General features: G+C 39.2%; 3 protein-coding genes across 6 annotated transcripts in view; 1 reads left to right on the top strand and 2 right to left on the bottom strand.

Moving 5' to 3' along the window:
* Nucleotides 1-444, bottom strand: part of CEBPZ (CCAAT enhancer binding protein zeta) — a 29,007-nt gene extending 28,563 nt beyond the window's left edge. Inside the window, exon 1 of the mRNA XM_030800564.1 lies at nt 152-444. Coding sequence (XP_030656424.1) covers nt 152-298 — 147 coding nt within the window. The 5' untranslated portion in view covers nt 299-444. The remainder of the gene's footprint in view (nt 1-151) is intronic.
* Nucleotides 353-17,857, top strand: NDUFAF7 (NADH:ubiquinone oxidoreductase complex assembly factor 7). Of its 4 annotated transcripts, XM_003262736.1 has the most exons (10): nt 353-491; nt 837-997; nt 4,846-4,926; nt 6,498-6,608; nt 10,295-10,508; nt 11,360-11,418; nt 12,585-12,695; nt 14,778-14,921; nt 16,171-16,344; nt 16,847-17,854. In XM_003262736.1, exons 1-10 carry the CDS (start codon nt 437-439, stop codon nt 17,060-17,062), a joined length of 1,326 nt encoding a protein of 441 aa, XP_003262784.1. In that variant the 5' UTR covers nt 353-436; the 3' UTR covers nt 17,063-17,854. The 4 variants fall into 4 exon arrangements, with proteins under 4 accessions (XP_003262784.1, XP_004091527.1, XP_004091528.1 ...); XM_004091479.2 differs by lacking the exon at nt 11,360-11,418 and having other exon boundaries at nt 10,295-10,354; nt 16,847-17,857; XM_004091480.2 differs by lacking the exon at nt 4,846-4,926 and having other exon boundaries at nt 369-491; nt 16,847-17,142.
* A 1,265-nt stretch (nt 17,858-19,122) lies between these two features.
* PRKD3 (protein kinase D3) overlaps nt 19,123-22,540 on the bottom strand; it is a 74,194-nt gene continuing 70,776 nt past the window's right edge. Inside the window, exon 20 of the mRNA XM_030800563.1 lies at nt 19,123-21,964. Coding sequence (XP_030656423.1) covers nt 21,791-21,964 — 174 coding nt within the window. The 3' untranslated portion in view covers nt 19,123-21,790. The remainder of the gene's footprint in view (nt 21,965-22,540) is intronic.

Below are 22,540 nucleotides of genomic sequence, written 5' to 3'. Positions count from 1 at the left end.
TGGGAAGCGCACCGAAGACATGCTTCAGAGGCTTGGATCTCGGTCCTGGACGCCCGCGCTCTACGCAGCGCGGAAGCCGCGGGGCAGTCAGCCTAGCCACATTCGGGACTCTCCACGCCTGATCCCTTTCCCCTGCGCCCGCTGCCGTTACCTTGGTGCCTCCGAGCCGTAACACTTCCTCCAGGGAGAACCCATTCTCGGCTTCACTAGTATCATCCTCGTCCGGATCTTCTACTGCCTCCTCCGGACGCCAAGGCCGCTTGGCATGGAACTCCAAAAGCTCCTTGGCTGCCGCCATGGCTGGCAGAGCATACGCGCGTGAAACTCAGCCTATTTCCGCTCTGCTCGTGGCGTAATTCCTGTCGGGGCGTGTCTTCTCCCGGAAATGGCCTAAGCCCCAGCTCCTGGCGGAGCGAGCTAGCTTGCGAAGTTCAGCATGAGTGTACTGGTGAGGTCAGGTTTGGGGCCGTTGTGTGCCGTGGCGCGCGCAGGTAAGCTTCAGTCCCCTCGAAGCCTGGTTGCCGTGGAAACCGCGTGGGGCGCCTTCCTCAGCTCTTCAGTTGAGGGTACCGGGGGATCAAGGGCTCGGGGGCTCACTTCCACCTTGAAGGTGCCCTGGGATGGAAATGGGTCCGGTACAAACGCAATAGGGCTGCGTAGTCGTGGGCAAGTGGGTGCTGTCTCTGCGCCCCGCGGGCGTACTAAGCACAGTAGCCTGCGGTCTGCGGTGGGGCGAGGTTAAGGGTTCACGAAGCTGTTTTGAAAACGCCCAGGCGGCTTGCGCTCGTGAATGTTCAGATTTATTATGGGGTCTGTTTAATTCGTATTTTTCGCAGCCATTCCTTCTATTTGGAGAGGGAAATACTTCAGCTCCGGGAATGAGCCTGCAGAAAACCCGGTGACGCCGATGCTGCGACATCTTATTTACAAAATAAAGTCTACTGGTCCCATCACTGTGGCCGAGTACATGAAGGAGGTGTTGACTAATCCAGCCAAGGTATGGGTGGGGTAGCCCGAGGACTAGGCCCTCTCAAGCCGATTTGCAAGGTGCAAGCCAGGAGGGAGAAGCCCGAAGGTCCTCAGCCCAGGCAGTGGGGGTGCCTCCCAGGGGAAGAGCCATTTCTGAGGACCTGGGGACAGATAATTTGTCAGTTGGTCAGGGCTGGCTCACGTTAGAGGCAGTGCCAATGAAGAGGAGAGGACACGGTCCAAGGGTGTTTAGGAGACAGAGTGTAGCTGATTGGATTTATGATGCGGTAAGGATGACTTTCCTACTTGTCTGATGGTAGGTGGTGTGGATTCATTGCTCTGGGAGAAGGAATGCAGGAGGAGGAAGGGTGGAGAGTTCAGGCTGGTATATGAATTTGAAGTGTGTGGGACTCTTAGGTGGAAATCTCCAACAGGCAACTGGAAATAGGAATTACTGCCTGGAAAGTCGTCTGTGTTGGAATAGCTTCAGCTGGCATGGGAGACGTGGGTTTTCTCACATGTGCAGTTGAGAATGCAGTCTGGGTCTTCACTGTTCTAGGATTAGGCACAATCACCGCTTTCTGACCCACATTTCCTTGTCTGTTCTACAGAGCCATTTGGTGAAAGCGTATAGTCCTTTATTTTAGAATATTTCATCTTTTGCTGGGTTGAAATATGACCTCTGTGGAATTCTGGGGTTGGTTTGGCCATTGGTGTTGGATATGGTGGTGTGACTCAAGTGTCGAGGTTTACCCAAGGCCGGTATCTTTCTTTCAATGCCAGTGGGCAGGGCTGCAAGATAGGTGGCTTAGACTAGTGTGGTGGGTTCTAGAAATAGAAGAGGGTGGTTTAGAAAAGGACTGACAGATTTGCCGATGGATTGAGTGTTGGAACGGAGGAATCAAGGCTGATTCGTAGTTTTAGCTTGAGCAGTTGGGTGATGATGGTAGCTTTTATTGAGATTAAGACAGACAGGACCAGGTTTGGAGGAGTACTGGGGAGAGGACCTACACCAGGAGCTGCATTTTATACATATTTTGTTAGCAGTGACATGCAGGTGGAGATAGAAAGTAGGCAATTCGCTATAAGAGTCTGGCGTTCAGGGCTGGACGTGGTGGCTCACGCCTGTAATCCTAGCACTTTGGGAGGCCAAGGTGGGTGGATCACGAGGTCAGGAGTTTGAGACCAGCCTGACCAACATGGTGAAACCCCGTCTCTACTAAAAATACAAAAATTAGCCGGGCATGGTGGCTTGTGCCTGTAATCACAGCTAGTCAGGAGGCAGGAGAATTGCTTGAACCCGGGACGCAGAGGTTGCAGTGAGCCGAGATTTCGTCATTGCACTCCAGCCTGGGCAACAGAGTGAGACTGTGTCTCAAAAAAAAAAAAAAAAAAAGAGCCTGGTGTTCAGAAGAAAGACTGGGCAGGCATATATACATTTGCTCGTCATCAGCATATAGGTCATATTTAAAGCCAAGGAACCAGGGAAGACATACTGAGAGAGGAAGTTTTCCCAGCATTGAGAGTAGGGGTACCTCTAAATAATTTAGAGGTTCTTAACCTAGGGACCCTTTAATAGAAATCAGGGGTTTCATGAAGCTGGATGGAAAAAATATTATACCTTTATTTTCACTAACTTTCCACTGAAATTTAGCATTTCTTCAATTATGAACGTACGCAGCAACCAGTAGCATCAGCAATACTTGTGACTTTGTCATCTGTGGAAATCACTGGTATTTCCTTATCACACTACAGTGATCACATGCATCTCAGAATTTCATCGTGCTCATCCTTACTTCAAAATGTTGTTAATTATTGGGTCTTTGGCTTGATTATGGGCTTTTTTGTTTGTTTGCTTTTTGAGACAGAGTCTCATTCTGTCACCCAGGCTGGAGTGCAGTAGTGCAATCTTGGCTCACTGCAACCTCCACCTCCCAGGTTCAAAGGATTTTTGTGCCTCAGCCTCCCGAGTAGCTGGGATTACAGGTGTATGCTTCCATGTCTGGCTAGGTTTTTTGTATTTTCAATGGAGATAGGGTTTTGCCTTGTTGGCCAGGCTGGTCTTAAACTCCTGGCCTCATATGATCCGCCTGTCTCAGCCTCCCAAAGTGCTGGGATTACAGGTATGAGCCACTGTGCCTGGCCTGGTTGTATTTTTTTAATACACTAGTAAAGAAGTGTATATATCACATTTTTTAAAACATTTGATACACATTTTTCAGTTATTTCTTTGTGGTTCTGTGCATTTAAAAACACTCTGTGAAGGGGTCTATAGACGTCACTGGACTACCACAGTGGTTCATAACACAAAAAAGCGTAAGTACCCCTATAATGTTTCCTTATGAATGGAACTAGAAAGCCTAGAAGGAGAGATGTGGTGTGGATTGAAAAAATGTTTTTAAAAATGAGAGTGACTTGATTTATTTTGAATGCTGAAGGGGGAAAGTTGAAGCTGGAAGAGAGAGGGGGACGGCTAAAAGGACCCAGGGGAGTTGTATGAGGAATGGCAGTCCAGAGCACAGGCGGAGGGATTAGGTTTGAATAAGAGGAGAAGGGGAAGGCATTTCATTCTTGGAGTCCCCAGATTAGGTTAGAGGCCAGGTGGGGATGGGAAGCTGAGGAAGTTGTATTTTAGAACATTCTTTAATTCCGGAGTGAGACTGGGGCCCATGTCACCTGTAGTAAGGTGGTAGAATAGAAGCTTGAGAAGCATAAGACATTTTTAACACAATTCTTGAGTGTTTCTTGAAGGTTAGGCATCGTGCTAAAACTTGGGATATGAAGATAAATAAGGCATAATCTTCTGCAAACAACTATACTTTGTGGTGAAGAACATAGACAAACAAGCTCAGAAAAGGTGGCACTGGATTTGGCCTTAGGTTGGAGGGCTGGAGGAGGTCAGCTAGGTGGCATTTGAGCAGATTCTGACGATGAGTATAAGACTGCCAGGGAGGGTTGAAAAGGGAGAAGGGTGAGGATTTGCAGTGGCATGGATGTCTGGACAAGCAAGGCTAATAAGAAAGAAAACAAAGAAGCCTTTTTCCGGAGATAGAACATTCATATAGAAAAGTTCATAAATCACAAGTTTACAGCTCAATGAATTTTCACAAAGCAAATGCTCCCATGTAACCAGCACCCAGATCAAGAAACAGTACATCACCAGCAGGCAGGGCCCATATGTGAGACAGAAAGTGTTAGAATTTGGAGAGGAGGCTGGAGGAGTAGGCAGGGTCTTGCTGTGTTGGGTGTGGGAGCTGGGAGGGGAAGAAGGGTCTGGCGTGCAGAGATGGATGTTACATGACTTCTGCCTTTAGGGTCAAGTTGTAATTGTTTTTCTACCAGTTTTGTAAAATGACTGTTACTTTGTAAAATTTGGGTAAAGATACCATGTTTCCCTTGCTTATTTTATTTTATTTTATTTATGTTACGTTACGTTACGTTACGTTATTTTTTGAGACGGAGTCTCACTCTGTCACCCAGGCTGGAGTGCAGTGGCGCGATCTCGGCTCACTGCAAGCTCTGCCTCCCGGGTTCACACCATTCTCCTGCCTCAGCCTCCCAAGTAGCTGGGACTACAGGCACCCTCCACCACGCCTGGCTAATTTTTTTGTATTGTTTTTAGTAGAGACGGGGTTTCACCATGTTAGCCAGGATGGTCTGAATCTCCTGACCTCGTGATCCGCCCGTCTCGGCCTCCCAAAGTGCTGGGATTACAGGCATGAGCCACTGCGCCTGACTCCCCTTGCTTATTTAGAGGAGAGAACTTTCTTACTAAATAATTATTTCATTTTTACATTATTTAAGATTTTGGAGGGGTATTTTAAAAAGGCTTATTTGAAAATTAATTTTGTTTCTCCATTTCCTCTTTTTACTCAGGGTTATTATGTGTACCGTGACATGCTAGGTGAAAAAGGAGATTTCATTACTTCACCTGAAATAAGTCAAATCTTTGGGGAGGTAATATCCAATGTAAAGTATGAATGAAGCTAATATAAACATTTGAGAGCAGATCAAATTGTATTATTCTGTAGTAGTGTTCTACAGCTTTTTTTGTGATTCATCAAAAGTTTTAACTTTATAGTAGTTTATGTACTGAGGGAATAGAGAGGCCGTGGAGGGGAGTAAAATGGTAGAGAGAATATTTGAAAAGTTTATACTCCACTGTAGGAAGGGAAATGGAGAGATAAGAGGGACAAAGAGAAAGAGAAGGAAAGGAGGGGGTCATAAAGAGGACAGAAAAAGGAGAATCAGATGAAATAAGAGAATGGAAGAAGGGGCTGGGCGCAGTGGCTCACGCCTGTAATCCCAGCACTTTGGGAGGCCGAGGCGGCTGGATCACGAGGTCAGGAGATCAAGACCATCCTGGCTAACACGGTGAAACCCAGTCTGTACTAAAAAAAAAATACAAAAAATTAGCCGGGCCTGGTGGCGGGCACCTGTAGTCCCAGCTACTTGGGAGGCTGAGGCAGGAGCATGGTGTGAACTCGGGAGACGGAGCTTGCAGTGAGCCCAGATCGAGCCACTGCACTCCAGCCTGGGTGACTGAGCAAAACTCCGTCTAAAAAAAAAAACAAAAAAAAAAGGAATGGAAGAAGGAAGAGAGACAAAAGAGGTAGAGTGGTAGAGTGCCCAGGAAGGAAGAGGGAAAAGATAAAGAGCGTTGAAGAATTAGTGGAATTAAGATAAGCTCTAAAGCTCCCAGTCATGATTTTAGCCATAGTTAACAGTAAGAGTCTTCTTTTACTTATCTATTTTTTGAGCCAGGGTTTTGCTCTTATTGCCCAGGCTGGAGTGCAGTGGCGCAATCTCGGCTCACCGCAACCTCCGCTTCCCGGGTTCAAGCGATTCTCCTGCCTCAGCCTCCCGAGTAGCTGGGATTACAGGCATGTGCCACCACTCCTGGCTAATTTTGTATTTTTAGTAGAGACAGAGTTTCTCCATGTTGGTCAGGCTGGTCTTGAACTCCCGACCTCAGGTGGTCCACCCGTCTCAGCCTCCCAAAGTGCTGGGATTACAGGCATGAGCCACCATGCCCAGCCAAGTCTTCCTTTAATAAACAGAATTCTAGTTCATTTCCACTAAGTACCTTCTATGAATTTAGAAATTGGAAATAGTGTATAAGAGGAAGTAGAATGTGGGTATTGAAAAACATTAGTTGTTATAAGAGTCATGTAATTGTTGAAATCATAGAAATATGAAGAAATGGCATAATCAGATTTCATCTGTTTATTTGTTTTCAAATACTAATACCTTTCTGCTAGTGATATCCTCTTATCTATGTCATGGGACCTTTTATAGCAGAGGCTGCCTTATTTTTTCCTATTAATCTTCCTAAATGGTGTATGTTATGATATAGTCCCAGGAAGTTCCTATGTGTACATGTACATATGTATTAAATAACATACATATGGCTATACACATTATGCTTTTTGGCATGTAGTGCATATTTATGTGGAATTTTATATTGTGGTATACTTTTATACTTTATAATACTTTAATATGTGTTTTTTTTTTTTCCCTTTTCACAGCTACTAGGGATTTGGTTCATTAGTGAATGGATGGCCACTGGAAAAAGCACAGCTTTCCAGCTGGTGGAACTGGGCCCAGGTAGGGGAACCCTCGTGGGAGATATTTTGAGGGTAGGTAATAAAAGAATGTCTTTTAGTCTCATGTAAGTGAATTTTAGTACTTCTGAGTGTGCAAACCGTGTTGATTTCATTGGTTTTCAGTTCCTTAATTTCATATTTCTCAGCTAAAATATAATGTCAGAATAATGTAATCAGTCATTACTTACTGTTGTCTGTAAGCTTAAAAAATGGAAGAGGGGGGAGAATATGAAAGCTAAAAATAGGAAACATTTAGAAGACATTATGGGAGAGTGTATTTGTTTTCTCAGGAAGGAAAGTTTTTAATTTTATAAAAAGTTTAGGCCAGGCGTGGTGGCTCAATCCTATCACTTTGAGAGGCCAGGGTGGGCGGATCACGAGGTCAGGAGTTTGAGACCAGCCTGACCAACATAGTGAAACCCTGCCTCTAGTAAAAATACAAAAATTAGCCGGGCATGGTGGCGCACATCTGTAATCCTGCTACTCAGGAGGCTGAGGCAGGAGAATCGCTTGAACCCAGGAGGCAGAGGTTGCAGTGAGCTGAGATTGCGCCATTGCATTCCAGCCTGGTGACAGAGCGAGACTCCATCTCAAAAAAAAAAAAAAAAAAGTTTAGGCTGGGCAAAGTGGCTCATGCCTGTAATCCTAGCACTTTGGGAGGCCAAGGTGGGAGGATTGCTTGAGGCCAAGAGTTCAAGACCAACCTGGCCAACAAAGCAAGACCTCGTCTCTTTTTATATTAAAAAAAAAAAAGCAGAAGGCATAAAGCAAAAGATTAATAATTTCATTTCTTACATTAAAATTAAAAACTTCTTGCTCCACAAATAAACTAGTAGCTTTTTGTTCTTCAAAGACCCCATTAAGAGTGATTAGACAAGCCACAGAGTGGGAGAAGTTATTTGTAACACGTAACCAACAGAGAACTAGTAGTTAGAATTATTTAAATAACTCCTTTAAGTCAGTAAGAAGACAGATAACTTGAGAAAAATCAGGCCAAAGATGTGAACAAGTCTATTCATAAAAGAGGAAAATACAAACGGCTAAAAAAGCAAAAAAAAAAAAAAGATTAGTCTTATTGGTAGTCAGGGAGATGAAAATTAAAATCACAGTGAGATACTACTGTAACCCTCGCCAGATTAGAAAAAAAAGCTACAAGTCTGTCAACAGCAAGTATTGGTGAAGATGTGGATATGTGGAACAATGGAAACTCTCATATACTGCTTGTAAGAGTATAATTTAGTACATCCTTTTTTCTTTTGGTTTTTTTTTTTTTTTTCTTTTTTTGAGACAGAGTCTCGCTTTGTCTCTCAGGCTAGAGTGCAGTGGTACGATCTTGGCTCACTGCAACCTCTGCCTCCTAGGTTCAAGCGATTCTTGTGCCTCAGCCTCCTGAATAGCTGGGATAATAGGCATGGATCACCATGCCCGGCTAATTTTTTTATTTTTAGTAGAGAAGGGGTTTTACCATGCTGGCCAGGCTGATCTTGAACTCTTGGCCTCAAGTGGTCCACCTGCCTTGGCCTCCCAGAGTGCTGGGATTACAGGCATGAGCCACCATACCCAGCCTTGTACAACAATTTTGAGAAGCTATTGGCCATTATCTATTAACATCAAAGTTTCTTATATTGTATGACCCAGCAATTTTACTGCTAGTGATACACCCTAGAGAAACTGTGTATATGTGTACCAGGAGACACATACAAGAAGATAGCAGCATTGTATAAAATAGCGGAAAACAAACAACACAAATGCCTATCAGGTGGGTAAATGAATCAGTTAATTGTGGTATAGTCATACAGTGGAATACGAAGTACTGCAAGAATGCGTGAAATCACAGTGGAATATAACAGTATTCAACATGAAACAAGATGTGTGAAAGTAGCAGTTTGCAAAAGAGTTCATATCATATGATTGTATTTATATAAAATCCAAAAAATAGTCAACATTAAACAATATATATTTGGTGATAAAAATATATTTAGTAACATTTATAAAGAAAAGTCAGGGTATTATTAACTCAAGATTCAGAATGGTGGCGACTTCCAAGGGTAGAGGGAGTCCACAGGGGCATTGGAGATGAGGTCATGTCCCATTTCTTTAACCAGATGGTAGATACTCTCTCGTATCATTCTTTCTATCAGTCTATGTACTATTTTATGAAAACACTAAAAAGGAGGACAGTTGTTTATAGTACCTGATAAGTAATAGTATTTATTAAACTTCTGTAGTTTTTAGTATTTTGGAACTCATTAGTCTTTTTGAGTTTATTTTATATGTACCTGGCAACTCAATGTAAAAAACAAACATGGCTGGGTGCGGTGGCCCATGCCTATAATCCCAGCACTTTGGGAGTCCAAGGCTCCCAAAGTTCAAGATCAGCTTGGGCAACATGGTGAAACTCCATCTCTACAAAAAATACAAAAATTACCCAGGCGTGGTGGCATGGGTCTGTGGTCGAAGCTAGTTGGGGGGCTGAGGTGGGAGGATTGCTTGAGCCCAGGAGGTTGAGGCTGCAGTGAGCTGTGATTATGCCTCTGAGTGACAAAGTGAGACCCTGTCTCAAAAAAAAAACCCAAAAAACACCAACACATAATATAAATTTAAATTTCTTGATGCTTTATGGTTTTTGCTTTAAATTAGAAATTGAAGGATTTAAAAAATATATAAACATATGACAAATAAGAATCTTGATTATTTGGGTGAAGAAAGAAAACAAAATCACGAATTTAAATTTCCAGGGCTCTATTTTATGTTTTTCAGCAAGGTCATTTGAATATAAAATATTTAATAAGGACCTCAAATCATATTTTCTTGTTCAAGTACTTTAAAGGTCAATTCCAGAGCCCTTAAAATGTATGAAGGATGCTTTTCCAGACTGAGTCATAAGAACTCCTAAAAAGCCAAAGAATTTAAAGGGTTGTAAAGCAAATAGCCAGAGAAGTGTCAGACCTGTTTTATTTTTGATGTTACCTTCTGAAGGAATTTTTCTCCTGGGAAGTTTTTCCATTTGTATTTCGATCTCAAAACTAAATTTGGAAAAATCATCTTGTTCATATTATCAGTCTGAATGTGCATATTCATATCTCAAAAGTATTAATTGGAGGCAGATCACCAGTAAAAATTAAATTCAAATGAAAATGTTGATACACTTTATGCTTTTGCTATTGAATTTTTAGCCTTAAAAGATTAGTAAAATATTAGTATTTTCCTTTTTCCCTTGCATGTTTACAACAGCGAAAAAATGTGTAGCTAAATATAGATTGAAAATGTGGCAGACCCCCGAGTTAAGCAGTCAGGTTTTCAGTACCATTCAGATTTGGTTCTTTGAGGTTAGAGTTCTCATCATCTCAAAGATGAGATTATTTCCTAGACCTAGAGACATTATCAAATCAAGGCTATCTACATTTTATTTCTTTGGTCTTTTTTTAGACTCCGTAATCTGAATCATTGTTTTTATCAGATGCCAAATCTTTTATTTTCATTTGTTAATCATAATTTATCATTAGGAAACCAAATTGTGCATTGTTCATTTCTTAGATTATGCTTAATAACTAGTAGGTTATGATTCTTATAGACTGCTGGAGAGTGGCTTGGGTAAGGAACACGTCTCTCTGAAATATTACTTCTATTGTGACATGATTAAATCATTGATGTAAATGATTAGGAAACTTAAAACCTACTTAACACATTGTATTTTTTTTTCTTCTTTCGGTATTTAGGTGTTCACTCAACTTGGATCTGTGCTGAAAAATTGTGACATTTCAGTACATCTGGTAGAGGTAAGCCAAAAATTAAGTGAGATTCAAGCATTGACACTGACTGAAGAGAAGGTCCCGTTAGAGCGAAATGCTGGATCCCCAGTGTATATGAAAGGTGTCACTAAGTCTGGGATTCCAGTTTCCTGGTACCGAGATCTGCACGATGTTCCAAAAGGTAATTACCTTTATGTGGATTAATGAAAGAATTTTGATCACAGCCCTCACAGTATTGATGGGACTGTAACTTTTTACAGCCATATAATAGATTGAGTTACTGCTGCCAAGTCCCTTATCCATAGAGAGTAGCCTACTTTTCTCTAGAAAAGAGCATCGTAATAGAAAATAAAGTTGCCTGACATTAAGTAGTAGTTTATTTCATGGAGGTTTGTAAAATCCCAAACAAAATGTAAATCTCCATTGTACTTTGGAGTATTTCCCTATAGCTAGGGTCGTACCGATGACGGAGCAGCCCGAGGCAGCCGGGGCTGATGGAAGCAGTGTTAGTAGGTGGGTTTAGTTCAGTTATAGAGTCTTTGAAAAAATCCTTACTTGCCTAAAGACAAGCAAGGTGTGCAGGAAAATCCCTGTACTAGTCAGGAATACTGACTAGTATTGACTAGTTTGAGTCTTGACTCAAAGCCAAAGTGGGGGTACGATCTTGGGCAAGGGATCTCAAGCCATTCCTGCCTCAGCCTTCTCAGGCTGAGAAGCCCGATTTTATGAAATCAAATTCCCTTCCAGCTAACGACTCTGACTTCTAATTTCTTTCAAGCCTTGTGATGAATAAAAGATTTAACTGCTATTTCAGGTATTTCCATATTCTGACCCCATTTATGTATAAAATAAGAATAGTAATAATTGTTCTTTTATATGTTCTGCAGTGTAAGTTTTCCATGAAGAGGTAGATAATTCTGTGGTAGTGATGATTATGGAGGAAGTAGGCATTTTCTTTTTTACAGTTAATGTTCAAAAGAATTAATTCCTGTAAAATGTGGAAACATTAATTGTTTTCCTCTTTTTAAATAGGATACAGCTTTTATCTTGCACATGAATTTTTTGATGTTCTTCCTGTGCATAAATTTCAGGTATTGAGGGGGGAAAAAAGTCATGTCTATAATTGAATACAAAAGGCATTGTGTTGCCAATGTTTTTGGTGTTTATTCAGTATACAAATTTTACTTGTTGAGATTATTTTTAACTATTATTTGGAATTCTGGTACACATAATTCAAAAGCAAAAAATGAAATATTAATGAGAATTGTTAGTTCTCCTGGGATAATTATTAAGAATTCTTAATTCTTCTGATTTGAAGAAGTAAGGGAATGAAAAATGGTAAGATGGTAACTGGCTCTGGTGCAATGAAGGATTTACTTAAGCAAAAATTTTTTTTTTTTTTTTTTAAAGAGATAGGGTATTGCTATGTTGCCCAGGCTGGTCTTGAACTCCAGGGCTCAAGTGTTCATCCTGCCTCAGCATCCCAAGGAGCTGGGACTACAGGTGTGCACCACTGCACCCAGCCAACCTTAGCACATTTTAAAAAATTATAGATTAAAATTTTTTGGGCCAGGCATGGTGGCTTACACATATAATCTCAGCACTTTGGGAGGCCGAGGTGGGTGAATCACTTGAGGTCAGGAGTTCAATACCAGCCTGGCCAACATGATGAAACCTTGTGTCTACTAAAAATACAAAAATTATCTGGGCTTGGTGGCATGTGCCTGTACTTCCCAGCTACTAGGGAGGCTGAGGCATGAGAATCGCTTGAACCCAGGAGGCGGAGGTTGCAAGGAGCTGAGATTGCACCACTGCACTCCAGCTTGGGCAGCAAAGCGAGACCTTGTCTCAAAAAAATAAACAAAACTTTTCTTCATTCTTTCTGTGAGGAGATTTAAGATTTGGTGATAATGTATATGTACTGGTAATTTGTAAGGAGAAGAGCAGCTCTCATGATCCTGTAGTAATTTGTTAATAAAGCTTCTGGCTATTCCTCCTGAGTCTATTTCTGTTTTTTGGGTACTTTCCATGCTGCTGATTTTATCTTCCACAGCATCATCTCTGTTATTGTTTCTTTTGCATCGATTGGTCTACTCATTGTTCAAAGGCGATGAAGTAGTGAATTTAAGTAATTTTAAATAGTAAGTGCTCTGTAAATGTTAGTTACTTATGGTAAGTGGAGAAAAAGCTATTTTTGGTAGAAGCAATGTAGAGAACAAACTTGCAAATTTGTTTTTATGTGTTATTTTGTGTTTAGAAAACACCACAGGGATGGCGAGAAGTATTTGTTGACATTGATCCACAGGTTTCTGATAAACTGAGGTTTGTTTTGGCACCTTCTGCCACCCCAGCAGAAGCCTTCATACAAGTAAGAATATGCTTTTTTAAGTTTCTTTTGTAGCACTCACAGAGTCTTCAAAGTCTTATTTTCTGAGTTACTACTTTAGAGTTTTAGAGTTCCTTTACAGGAAGAGTTGCTAGTAGCATACGAGGTGCTTTTTATTGACAGTGAAAGTGCACAGGAGCTAGAGGCAGGAGCATGGGTTAAAGTCATTTCTTAAGTGTGTGACCTTAACGTCATGTAGTAAGAGAAAGTAAGTAACCGCTTACTCAGCCAAGTCTCTTACTTTCACTGCTTATCTCAGTTTCATGTCAAATGGTAATGGTATTGTCCACAGGAAGAGTTTACATCTGTGAAAGCAATGTAGTACAGACCATAGTAAATTAACAATAACAGCTGACGTTTGTTGAGTACTTTGTGTTACTCTGTTTTCTCATTTAATTCTCAAAGCAACTGTATTAGGTAGGTTCTATTATTATCCTTCTTTGGGCTACAGCATGGCTTTTATCCCATGCTTCCACACAGATCTCAATTTGATTCATCCAGAATGGTAGAATTACTACTGCTTTCTGTTGATCTCAAGGAATCATCGCAAGAGCCTGTCTGTCATGGCTTGTTTAAAGGTACAAAAAAATCCCTGTACTTCTCAGGAACGTCCAGGCTTCAGATTGCCTCTTTTTTTTTAGTCCTTTTTTTCCAGCTCGGAAGATGATTTCTACTTTCTGGACCTTAACTGAGAACTTCCTACTCAGAAATTATCAGTTTTAAAAGCACAAGAGCTTTTAAACTTAAATTTATGAATTAAGTTTTCTTTGTTAAGTATAAATTTAAATGTCAGACTGAACACTTGTGAACACCTATTTTTTCATATTATAGCAACCTAAGTTTACCTGAATGACAAATTCATAGAACTACCAAGAACTAACCTCCTGGCCCTGGGAGTTCATTTAGTTCTTGACCTAATTAGTATTCACTTAGGAAGGGAGGGAGCGAATATTCTCTTTCACTTGAATGAGATGAATGGTAATACCTGTCATCTTGAAGAGTAGCCTAAGATAGTAAGAATGTCAGCATGATCAGCGTGTCCACTGATGCCTGATGAGGCTGACTTCATGGTTTTTATAGTTAAGCCACAGTAATTTGATTGCACTATTAGCTAAATGGTTTATTATATTTAATCCTCACAACAAACCTACAATATCTATAAGGAAGAAAACAACTCAGAAAGTTTAAGTAACTTGTCTACCAGTAAGCATAGGAAGAGCTGAGATTTAACTTCATCTGACTCTATGCCTGTTACCATAGGCAGACATCAGGGCAGGTCATTACTGCATTTCTATAATAAGGTGTTAGGAAGGAGTAAAGTTAATGTATGTTTTCATAATGAAGGGAAAGAAATACCACATTTTCAATCAGATCAGGAAGTAGTGAAATTTCATATATACTAGTCAGGTTGACAAGTGTTAATACTTAGTGTGATTTCGCTTTTTAAGCTAGTACACACTTATTGTGGCCCCTTAAAGTGGACATCTTGGGGTAATAATGGTTTCAATACATTGGCACTAGTTTACAAGCCAACGTTTCTTGATGTAGGGCATATCATTGGGATACTTTCTGGCACAACAGAGGGCATGATAATATAATTGTCTAATAGGGTCTGCTTTGTGTTATTGGATTTATACCATTTGTTCTTTCAGCACAATATTTTCATTGTCTGTTATGTGCCTGGCACTGTTCTAGGCAGACAAAAAAATCCCTTTCCCATGCTTTCAACCTAGAGGAATGTGTTTATATGATTTGTGATATAAAAGTAATTTTACATTAAATAAAATGATAATGCTCTAGGCCATCTGGGGGGATTGGGAGGGCATTTGCCTTTTTATAAAAGAGATTAAAATGTCTTTGTAAATCAAGTGGATAGCATCAAAGAACTAAGGAGTTTTGTATAATAAAAAGGGAGTCAGGTGAAAAGTTGAATGTAGAGAACATACTCAAGAATTTATTTTTATTAAAACTAAGAAATGCTCATTGAGGAAAAACCTGAAAAACCCTAAGGAAGTAATTCTTTTGAATGATGCATTTTGACTCTTGCAATGATCCCTTTACCAGCATGACGAAACAAGGGATCATGTTGAAGTGTGTCCTGATGCTGGTGTTATCATTGAGGAACTTTCTCAACGCATTGCATTAACTGGAGGTGCTGCACTGGTTGCTGATTATGGTCATGAGGGAACAAAGACAGATACCTTGAGAGTATGTATAATTCAGTAACATGATTTATCAGAATTTCAGTGTTGGATCTGAAGCCCATTGAAGAGCTTTGATTTCCACAGTGCCTGGTATTGTTGTATTACATTATTTTATAGTTAACATTAATTCATGTTATTGTAATTCCCCTTAACCCTAGTTGTTACTGCTAACACTGAGTGTACTGTCCAGCCCTCTAACAGGATCTGAATTTCGTACATTCTTCCTTAGTTGTAGAACCTACGTTTACATAAATCCAAATAAGCAGCTGAATAATACAAATGGAAAGATTTTCTTCACATTCTTAAACCTATCTGTACTCCCCTTCACTCAAGAAAAATTTTGGTACTTCTTTGCAGATTTGAACTACCTACTGTAATTGTTCTAGCTTTTTCTATCATATTTTCAACATTTTTCCTTTCCAGATGCATTCTTTTACAGTTCCTAAACATCCTTTATGATCTTTGAATATGATCAATTCTATTCAATATACTTTAATTGAAAAACATTTAACTAAATGCTCTTAGTCATTTTCTAGGTCTGTGGTTCTTAATTTCTAACTTTATTCTATCTAAAAATAACCTGCAGAGTTTGTTGAAAATACTCATTCTCTAGCCTCACCTCCCGGATTCTGACTGAACCAGGTCTGGTTAGAGGCAGTAATATATTCTCAGGTGATTTTTTTTTTTAAGTAATTTCAACTTTTATTTTAGATTTAAGGGGTACATGAGGCAGATTTTATTTGTTACATGGGTATATTGCATTGACTCTGAGGTTTGGGGTACAAGTGAGCCTGTCACCCAGGTGGCAAGCATAGTACTCAGTAGATAGATTTTCAGCCCTTGTTCCCCTCCTCCTGTCTCCCCTCTAGTAGTCACCAGTGTTTGTTCCCGTAAGTATGTTCACGTGTACCCAGTGTTTAGCTCTTACTGAGATGTACATGTGGTATTTGGTTTTGTCCCTGCATTAATTCACTTAGGATAATGGCCTCCAGCTATGTCTACGTTGCTGAAAAGGATGTGATTTCATTTTTTTTATGCCTGTGTAGTAGTTTGTAGTGTATCTCAGGTGATTGTGATGCATGGTTGATGCATATACTTTGTAGAACAGTGCCTAGGTGTTCCCTGCCTAGAGAATTAATGAGAGCTCTATTCCGTCACCTCAAGCATTAATGTAAATATTAAATAACTTTGATAGCATTTCTTTAATCTTAATAACCATAAAAGGGCAAAAATCTGATTTCTTTATGTTCAAGGGGTTTTGTGGCCACAAGCTTCATGATGTCTTAATTGCCCCAGGAACAGCAGATCTAACAGCTGATGTGGACTTCAGTTATTTGCGAAGAATGGCACAGGGAAAAGTAGCCTCTCTGGGCCCAATAAAACAACACACATTTTTGAAAAATATGGGTATTGATGTCCGGCTAAAGGTAAGGTTTATTTTATTTCACTGTTATTAAGTACTTTCATAGTATTTCAAAAATTACTTTAAATAGTATGTTCACCTGGCCTTAATGCTCTTGTAGTTAGCCAATCCTTGGTATTCCAGTCTTTTCAGGTAGTATAGGATTTAGTAACTAGTCTGGTAAGTTTTATGCGTCTCCATGTGAGGTAGCATTAAGACTTCCAAATAGTGTTTTTGTTTGTTAAGAAAACTGCGTTTATGGGTATGAATTTTCTAACTGTTCTTCTGAGGACACCCAAACCTTACTGTAGATCAAACCCCCTGGGGATATTTGTTAAAAATGCAAACCCTTAGGTTTGTTTCACACCAACCTACATTTTTAATAAGTACTTTATGATTCTCAGGCAGGTAATCAGAAGTCACATTTTGAGCGCTGCTTTATTGGAATATTTGAGTCATTAGTATTGCTGCATTAACTAGGAATCCTGTTTTCTGGTTATTTTTGCTAAGAATTTTTTTCTTTTCAGGTTCTTTTAGATAAATCAAATGAGCCTTCAGTGAGGCAGCAGTTACTTCAAGGATATGATATGTTAATGAATCCAAAGAAGATGGGAGAGAGATTTAACTTTTTTGCCTTGCTACCTCATCAGAGACTTCAAGGTGGAAGACATCGGAGGAATGCACGTCAGTCAAAACCCTTTGCATCCCTTGTAGCTGGGTTTAGTGAACTTGCTTGGCAGTGATATTTCAGCTTGGACATTTTACCGTTCAGTCGGCCCAAGAAATCAAAATAAACATATTTCATACACTGAAGGTAACAAAAGTCAAAGTATTTTATCTTTTCACAGCAAGAACAAACAGTCCATGTTATATATAATACAACCAAAATTATAGAACTTTTAGGGTTGTGACTGGCTTTGGTGCAAATGTGTGCTCAAGCTAATAAGTTATTGTGAAACTGAGTTTCCTTTAACTTATAAAGCTAGTTGCCATATTTCTATTTTATTTTAAAAACTAAACATGCGGCCAGGCGCGGTGGCTCATGCCTATAATCCCAGCACTTTGGGAGGCTGAGGTGGGCATATCACCTGAGGTCAGCAGTTAAAGACCAGCCTGACCAAAATGGAGAAACCCCGTCTCTACTAAAAATACAAAACTAGCCGGGCATGTAATCCCAGCTACTCAGGAGGCTGAGACAGGAGAATCACTTGAACCTGGGAGGTGGAGGTTGCGTTGCGCTGAGATCGTGCCACTGCGCTCCAGCCTGCGCAACAAGAGCAAAACTCCCTCTCAAAAAAAAAAAAGTAAACATGGGCACTGATTGTTTTAATAAAAATGGGAAATAGACTAAATGGCTATTCACAGAAAACTGATAAAATGTGTTACTTTTTAAAATGAGCTAGGGCAATATGTTTTGACATAGAAAACTCTAAGATTTAGTAAGTGAAAAAAAGTAGGATGCAAGAGTTTTTGTAGTTGATTCCATTTTTGTTGAAGGAGAAAAACTAAATAAATACAAGTAATTTCATAGAAACTAATACACTAGTGTACACTGGTTTTCTGTGATATGTACTTGCATACAAAGTAAGGAATGAATGCACAATTTTCCCAATTTGGAAGCGAGTTTGAGGGGCAGGGAGTGGCTGGGTATTTGAATTTTTTACATTGTACATCTGTGAATGTTCTTTAAAATTATAAAGGTCGCGGTAAGAAACAGTAAATCTTGACATGTAGTTCAAATATGAGTTGGAGACCAGCCTGGCCAACATGGTGAAACCCCATCTCTACTAAAAATACAAAAATTAGCCTGGTGTGGTGGTGGGCGCCTGTAATCCCAGCTACTCACGAGGCTGAGGCAGAAGAATTGCTTGAACCCGGGAGGCGGAGGCTGCAGTGAGGCGAGATTGCTCCGTTGCACTCTAGCCTGGGCGATAGAGACACACACACACACACACACACACACACACACACACACACACACTGCCTAGGAGGAATAATTTTCAGATAAATGTCAGGTTTTAGTTCTGTATTATGTTTTCATTTTTTGGTTTTTAGAAGCTGTGTGTTAATACTGGAAACACAGAGTTAGAGAATTATTAATTAGCAACACAGATTTACAAGGGAGATTCAAGTGAAAGAATACTTTCCCTTGATGTCTTGAATTTACGGCTTAACTGTATCAGAAGTTCACTGGCAGAGTGATGAACTGTTGCTTTTTATTGCTGCTTCTGCTTAACAGGAGTAGCATTCTATCCACACTACATGGCCGTGTCATGTAGCCTTTGAATGTGGCCCAACACAAATTTGTAAGCTTTTTTTTGCAATTTTTTTTTTCAAGCTCATTAGTTATCATTAGTGTTGGTGTATTTTATGTGTGGCGCAAGACAGTTCTTCTGATGTGGCTAGGACCTAAAAGATCAGACACCCCTGCACTAAAGTAAAGGAAGACGGAGGCCTTGCTTTTCAGATGCTGCCCAGCCTCGGGCCACTCCTAGTTGTTCTTATTCTATATTCCTGTATTTGTTTTTCTTTTTTCAAAGACTTGGTTGGGAGAATTTTTGAAAGATGAAAACGTCCATAGTTGGCTCCTCTCAGATATGTTAGAAAGTTTTTATAATTAAGGGGCTAGAGTCAGGCAATGCCTTATATCTTAACACCTAGAAAGTTTGATATTAGGTTTTTAACTTTTTAAAGGCTTCTGGTAGTATAACAGTTGGATAATCTGGTGGTAGTTTCTGAAAAAGTTATAGTTACAATACTTCAAACTTTACAAGAAATGAGACCTCCAGATAATCACCTCAAATTTAGTATAAAATTATAAAATGAGCTTTTTTTTTTATTTTTGACAGGTTAAAAAAAATCAGTGTTTTTAAATATAGCATTAGTTCCATTTACAAATACTGTTTCCAAAATAGTTCTTTTACCAAGGTCTGGTAAAATAACACAACCAGGTAAAACTTTTCTTTGGATACTTCTACTAGAAATAGGCTCAGGTTTTCACATGGAAAAGTATGGTGATAGGAAATACGTTTTATTATCAAGCTTCCAGTATATTTACAAAAAGTTGGATGTAACCAAAAAAATATTAAAAATGTACTGAACAGTCATAGACTACTTTGTACATTATCAAATGTTTCTAGCAATTACTTCTTGTACAAACACGACTTAAAGACAAAAAGTTATGCAGGTTATACAGTATCTAGAGTAATTATTCAACTCCAGATTCTCTGACAGTGCCTTTACAAAATTTTTAGAAAACTTCTTAGGCATTTAACAACAAATACAAAGAGTGCAATTAATTTCATGGCTTGTAAAGTTTGATTATGTAAGTATAGCAAACAAACATCATTCCAGTTAATTTTCACCTTACGTAGTAAAACCACAGTAGATTGATTGCCTAGCGACCCAGAAGTATTCCATTTTGTGTGTGTTGATATAAACAGACTTTGGTGAAACTGGGAAGTCATCCTCTATCACAAGGAAAATAACATTTCTACAAAAAAAATTTTTTTTTTTTGAAAATTAATTTGGTTTAATCTTTGAAGCTTCTATGGAAGGACAAATTACCAAGAGGGGAATGTTTCCTGGAGGTATTTATGGGTAGATAGTACAGCATAATGGTTGGGAGGGCTAAGGGTAAGATTAGAGCCATACTACTGGTCTCAAATACTACTAACTGTTTGAAATTTGGCAGTAGGTTAACCTCCCCTTGCCTCAGTTTTCTTATCTTTAAGATGGAGCTCACAATGACTTAACACTATGGCTGCTGTGAGGGTAAACTAAAACATAAAAGAGCTTAGAACATAGGAGTACTGCATACTGTTTGCTACTATTCTTTCAAGATATTTTTAGTCTAGACAGGAGACTAGCTTCAGGGATCTCGAAAGGCCTTCTCAGTCTGTTCATGTACCAGAACATTCTTTTTTTTTTTTTGTTACCTCAAATTCAGTGGGCAATGATAGTTAACACTTTCCTAGTTTTTAGTTTATTTGACTACATTCATACATATCTGATCTTCACGACAACACTGTGACAAAGGGAGAGGCAAGAATGATAATCTTCATTTTACAGACTGAGGAACTGCAGACAGACCTGCCATCTGTCCAGGCCAACATAACTAACAAGTAGTGGAGTCCAAGACCTCAGCAAAAGTTTTCTTCTGTTACTCGTTAGAGTGGAGAAGGAAAAAAAAAAAAGTTTACAATGATTACTGAGAAATGAAGAAATAAGCCACTGTTTCTTAAAAGTAGATGGTCCCACATCTTAAACTTTGTTTGCGGAAGATATTTAAAAATATTTTTTAAATAGCTGGCTGCTGGAGCTGAAATGTAAAAAGAAGTACTTCTTTCATTCTTTAATTTGCTGTGCTGATAATACAGCCCCAGCCTTATAAACTGTTTCATGCTCCACTCCTACCCATCCCCCCAAACTGCTTAAAATAATTGATTTTAAAACACTCTAGATATCTGCAAAGCCCAATAGGTTAGGGGAAGGAGAAAAAAGGATACTGTTTGCTATACAGTAACTGTAGCATTAACTGACCCTGCACTGGCCCTGCTAAAAAGCAGACTGACTGAACCCTAGGTAAAGATAAATTGTGTAAAGCTGAGATCTGCACCTGCTGAATGCTGGAATCCAGTACTGGCATCAAGATGGTGTCAGTCAGAACACGCATATTTAGCAGCAGAGTGGAGCTATGCAAAGACATACAACTCAGCACTTAGACTAGCAGTACTCTTCCTTTTGTAACATCATTTGTCCCTAATTATCTTAGAAGCTGTTGCAACACACAGAAGGTGACAATCCTTATGCTGTATAGAACATATTCAGAGAAGCAGAGCAACTCCAAAAAGGTTAGGAATCACTATTTTGGAGTCTTGATTGACCTGAAAAAAAAAAAGGTAAAACAGCCCAGTGCTCTTTTTCTAGGCATCTAAGAAAAACCCTTCAATGCCTCTATGGTTGGTTAAACCAATGTTAAAAGTCCTTATAGTAACATCACATAATGGTAACCTCACAGTTATCTCTTAAATATAAGCCTGTCGAGTAATCAATCTTGTAAGTCTTGTATAATTTAGCCAAGCTATATAGTTAACTGGATGCTAGCTTGACTTGTTTTTCCTTTAAAAAAAAATTATATATATATATATATATATATAAACAGAAAAGGGAAGACAAATTAAGTGAGCCTATTGTATTAAAGTGAAGGATTAAGAAAAAATACAAAACCAGTTATTGCTTAGGCTAAAAAAGTTTATAAAAAGCTTCACCTTGATTCCATTATGCCTTCTTCTTACTCAGTTTCCTGCCTGTACCTACTTATTATGAACTACAGTACTGGTGTCACTTATTCCTTATCATATTTCCTCATATCTTTGCATCACTGCAGATGACAACCTACAAAGAACAAGTTACACAGCAAAATATCAGTCCATAAAATGAAATCCTTCCTTATTTAGTTAGCTCAGTCATTAAGGATCTTCTTCCATATCATCTGGATTAGGAGCCATAATGAAGTGCTTTGGGTATACAAGGTTATGTGTGTATGCATGTATTTCCCAGCGAGCATCATCACTTTCATGTGTAATGTAACGTTCTCCAATGCGAGTTTCAAATTCTCTAAGGTCAAGCCAAGTCTGATAGTCCTAGGAGAAAATGAAATTGTAATGATGAAACATAAAAGAAACAAAATACTGTCAACCTGGTTTTTGTTTTGTGTTTTTTTTTTTTTGTTTGTTTAGTGCCCTAGTCAACTAATTGACAGGTGCTACTCATAAGTCTACTTGTGATATTTTAAATGAGCAATTTAAAGAAATTTTTCAAACTCAGAGTCTCCAATGAATGAAAGTAACTAATTTCTGAAATTTAAAAAAATTTGCTTCAGGCTTCTTAGGTGGCTAATAATAATCACTAAAACATTTTGTTCTATACAACGTGAGGCCTAAACCTTACTCAAAGTGGGGGAAAGTGGTTGGACGCTTATTAGGATAATTTAGTAACTGGTAGACGAGATTACATTTGTTTTAAAGCTAATTCTACCTCTCACTCCCTTTAAAATAGTTCTAAAGCTTCCCTCCTTACTCTGAAGTTTGGAGGGTATCTTTTGATAAATCTATAAAGTAACCTGGGGAGAATTAAGCCAAACATTTTAAATGGCATTTAAAAAAAATGTGTTCAATGCAAAAATAAATCCTTCAGTGGACATTTACAATAAATTTGAT

This window comes from Nomascus leucogenys, chromosome 19 (assembly GCF_006542625.1).
Source record: "Nomascus leucogenys isolate Asia chromosome 19, Asia_NLE_v1, whole genome shotgun sequence".
NCBI lineage: Eukaryota > Metazoa > Chordata > Mammalia > Primates > Hylobatidae > Nomascus > Nomascus leucogenys.
Note: the sequence above shows the minus strand (reverse complement) of the source record. Positions and strands in the feature narration are given on the sequence as shown.

Excerpts from the sequence above, each read along its gene's own strand:
- NDUFAF7 (XM_003262736.1), top strand. The coding sequence starts at position 437 with ATGAGTGTACTGGTGAGGTCAGGTTTGGGGCCGTTGTGTGCCGTGGCG. Across the intron at positions 492-836 it reads GTGTGCCGTGGCGCGCGCAG|CCATTCCTTCTATTTGGAGA; the intron begins GTAAGCTTCAGT and ends TATTTTTCGCAG. Across the intron at positions 12,696-14,777 it reads CAGCAGAAGCCTTCATACAA|CATGACGAAACAAGGGATCA; the intron begins GTAAGAATATGC and ends TCCCTTTACCAG.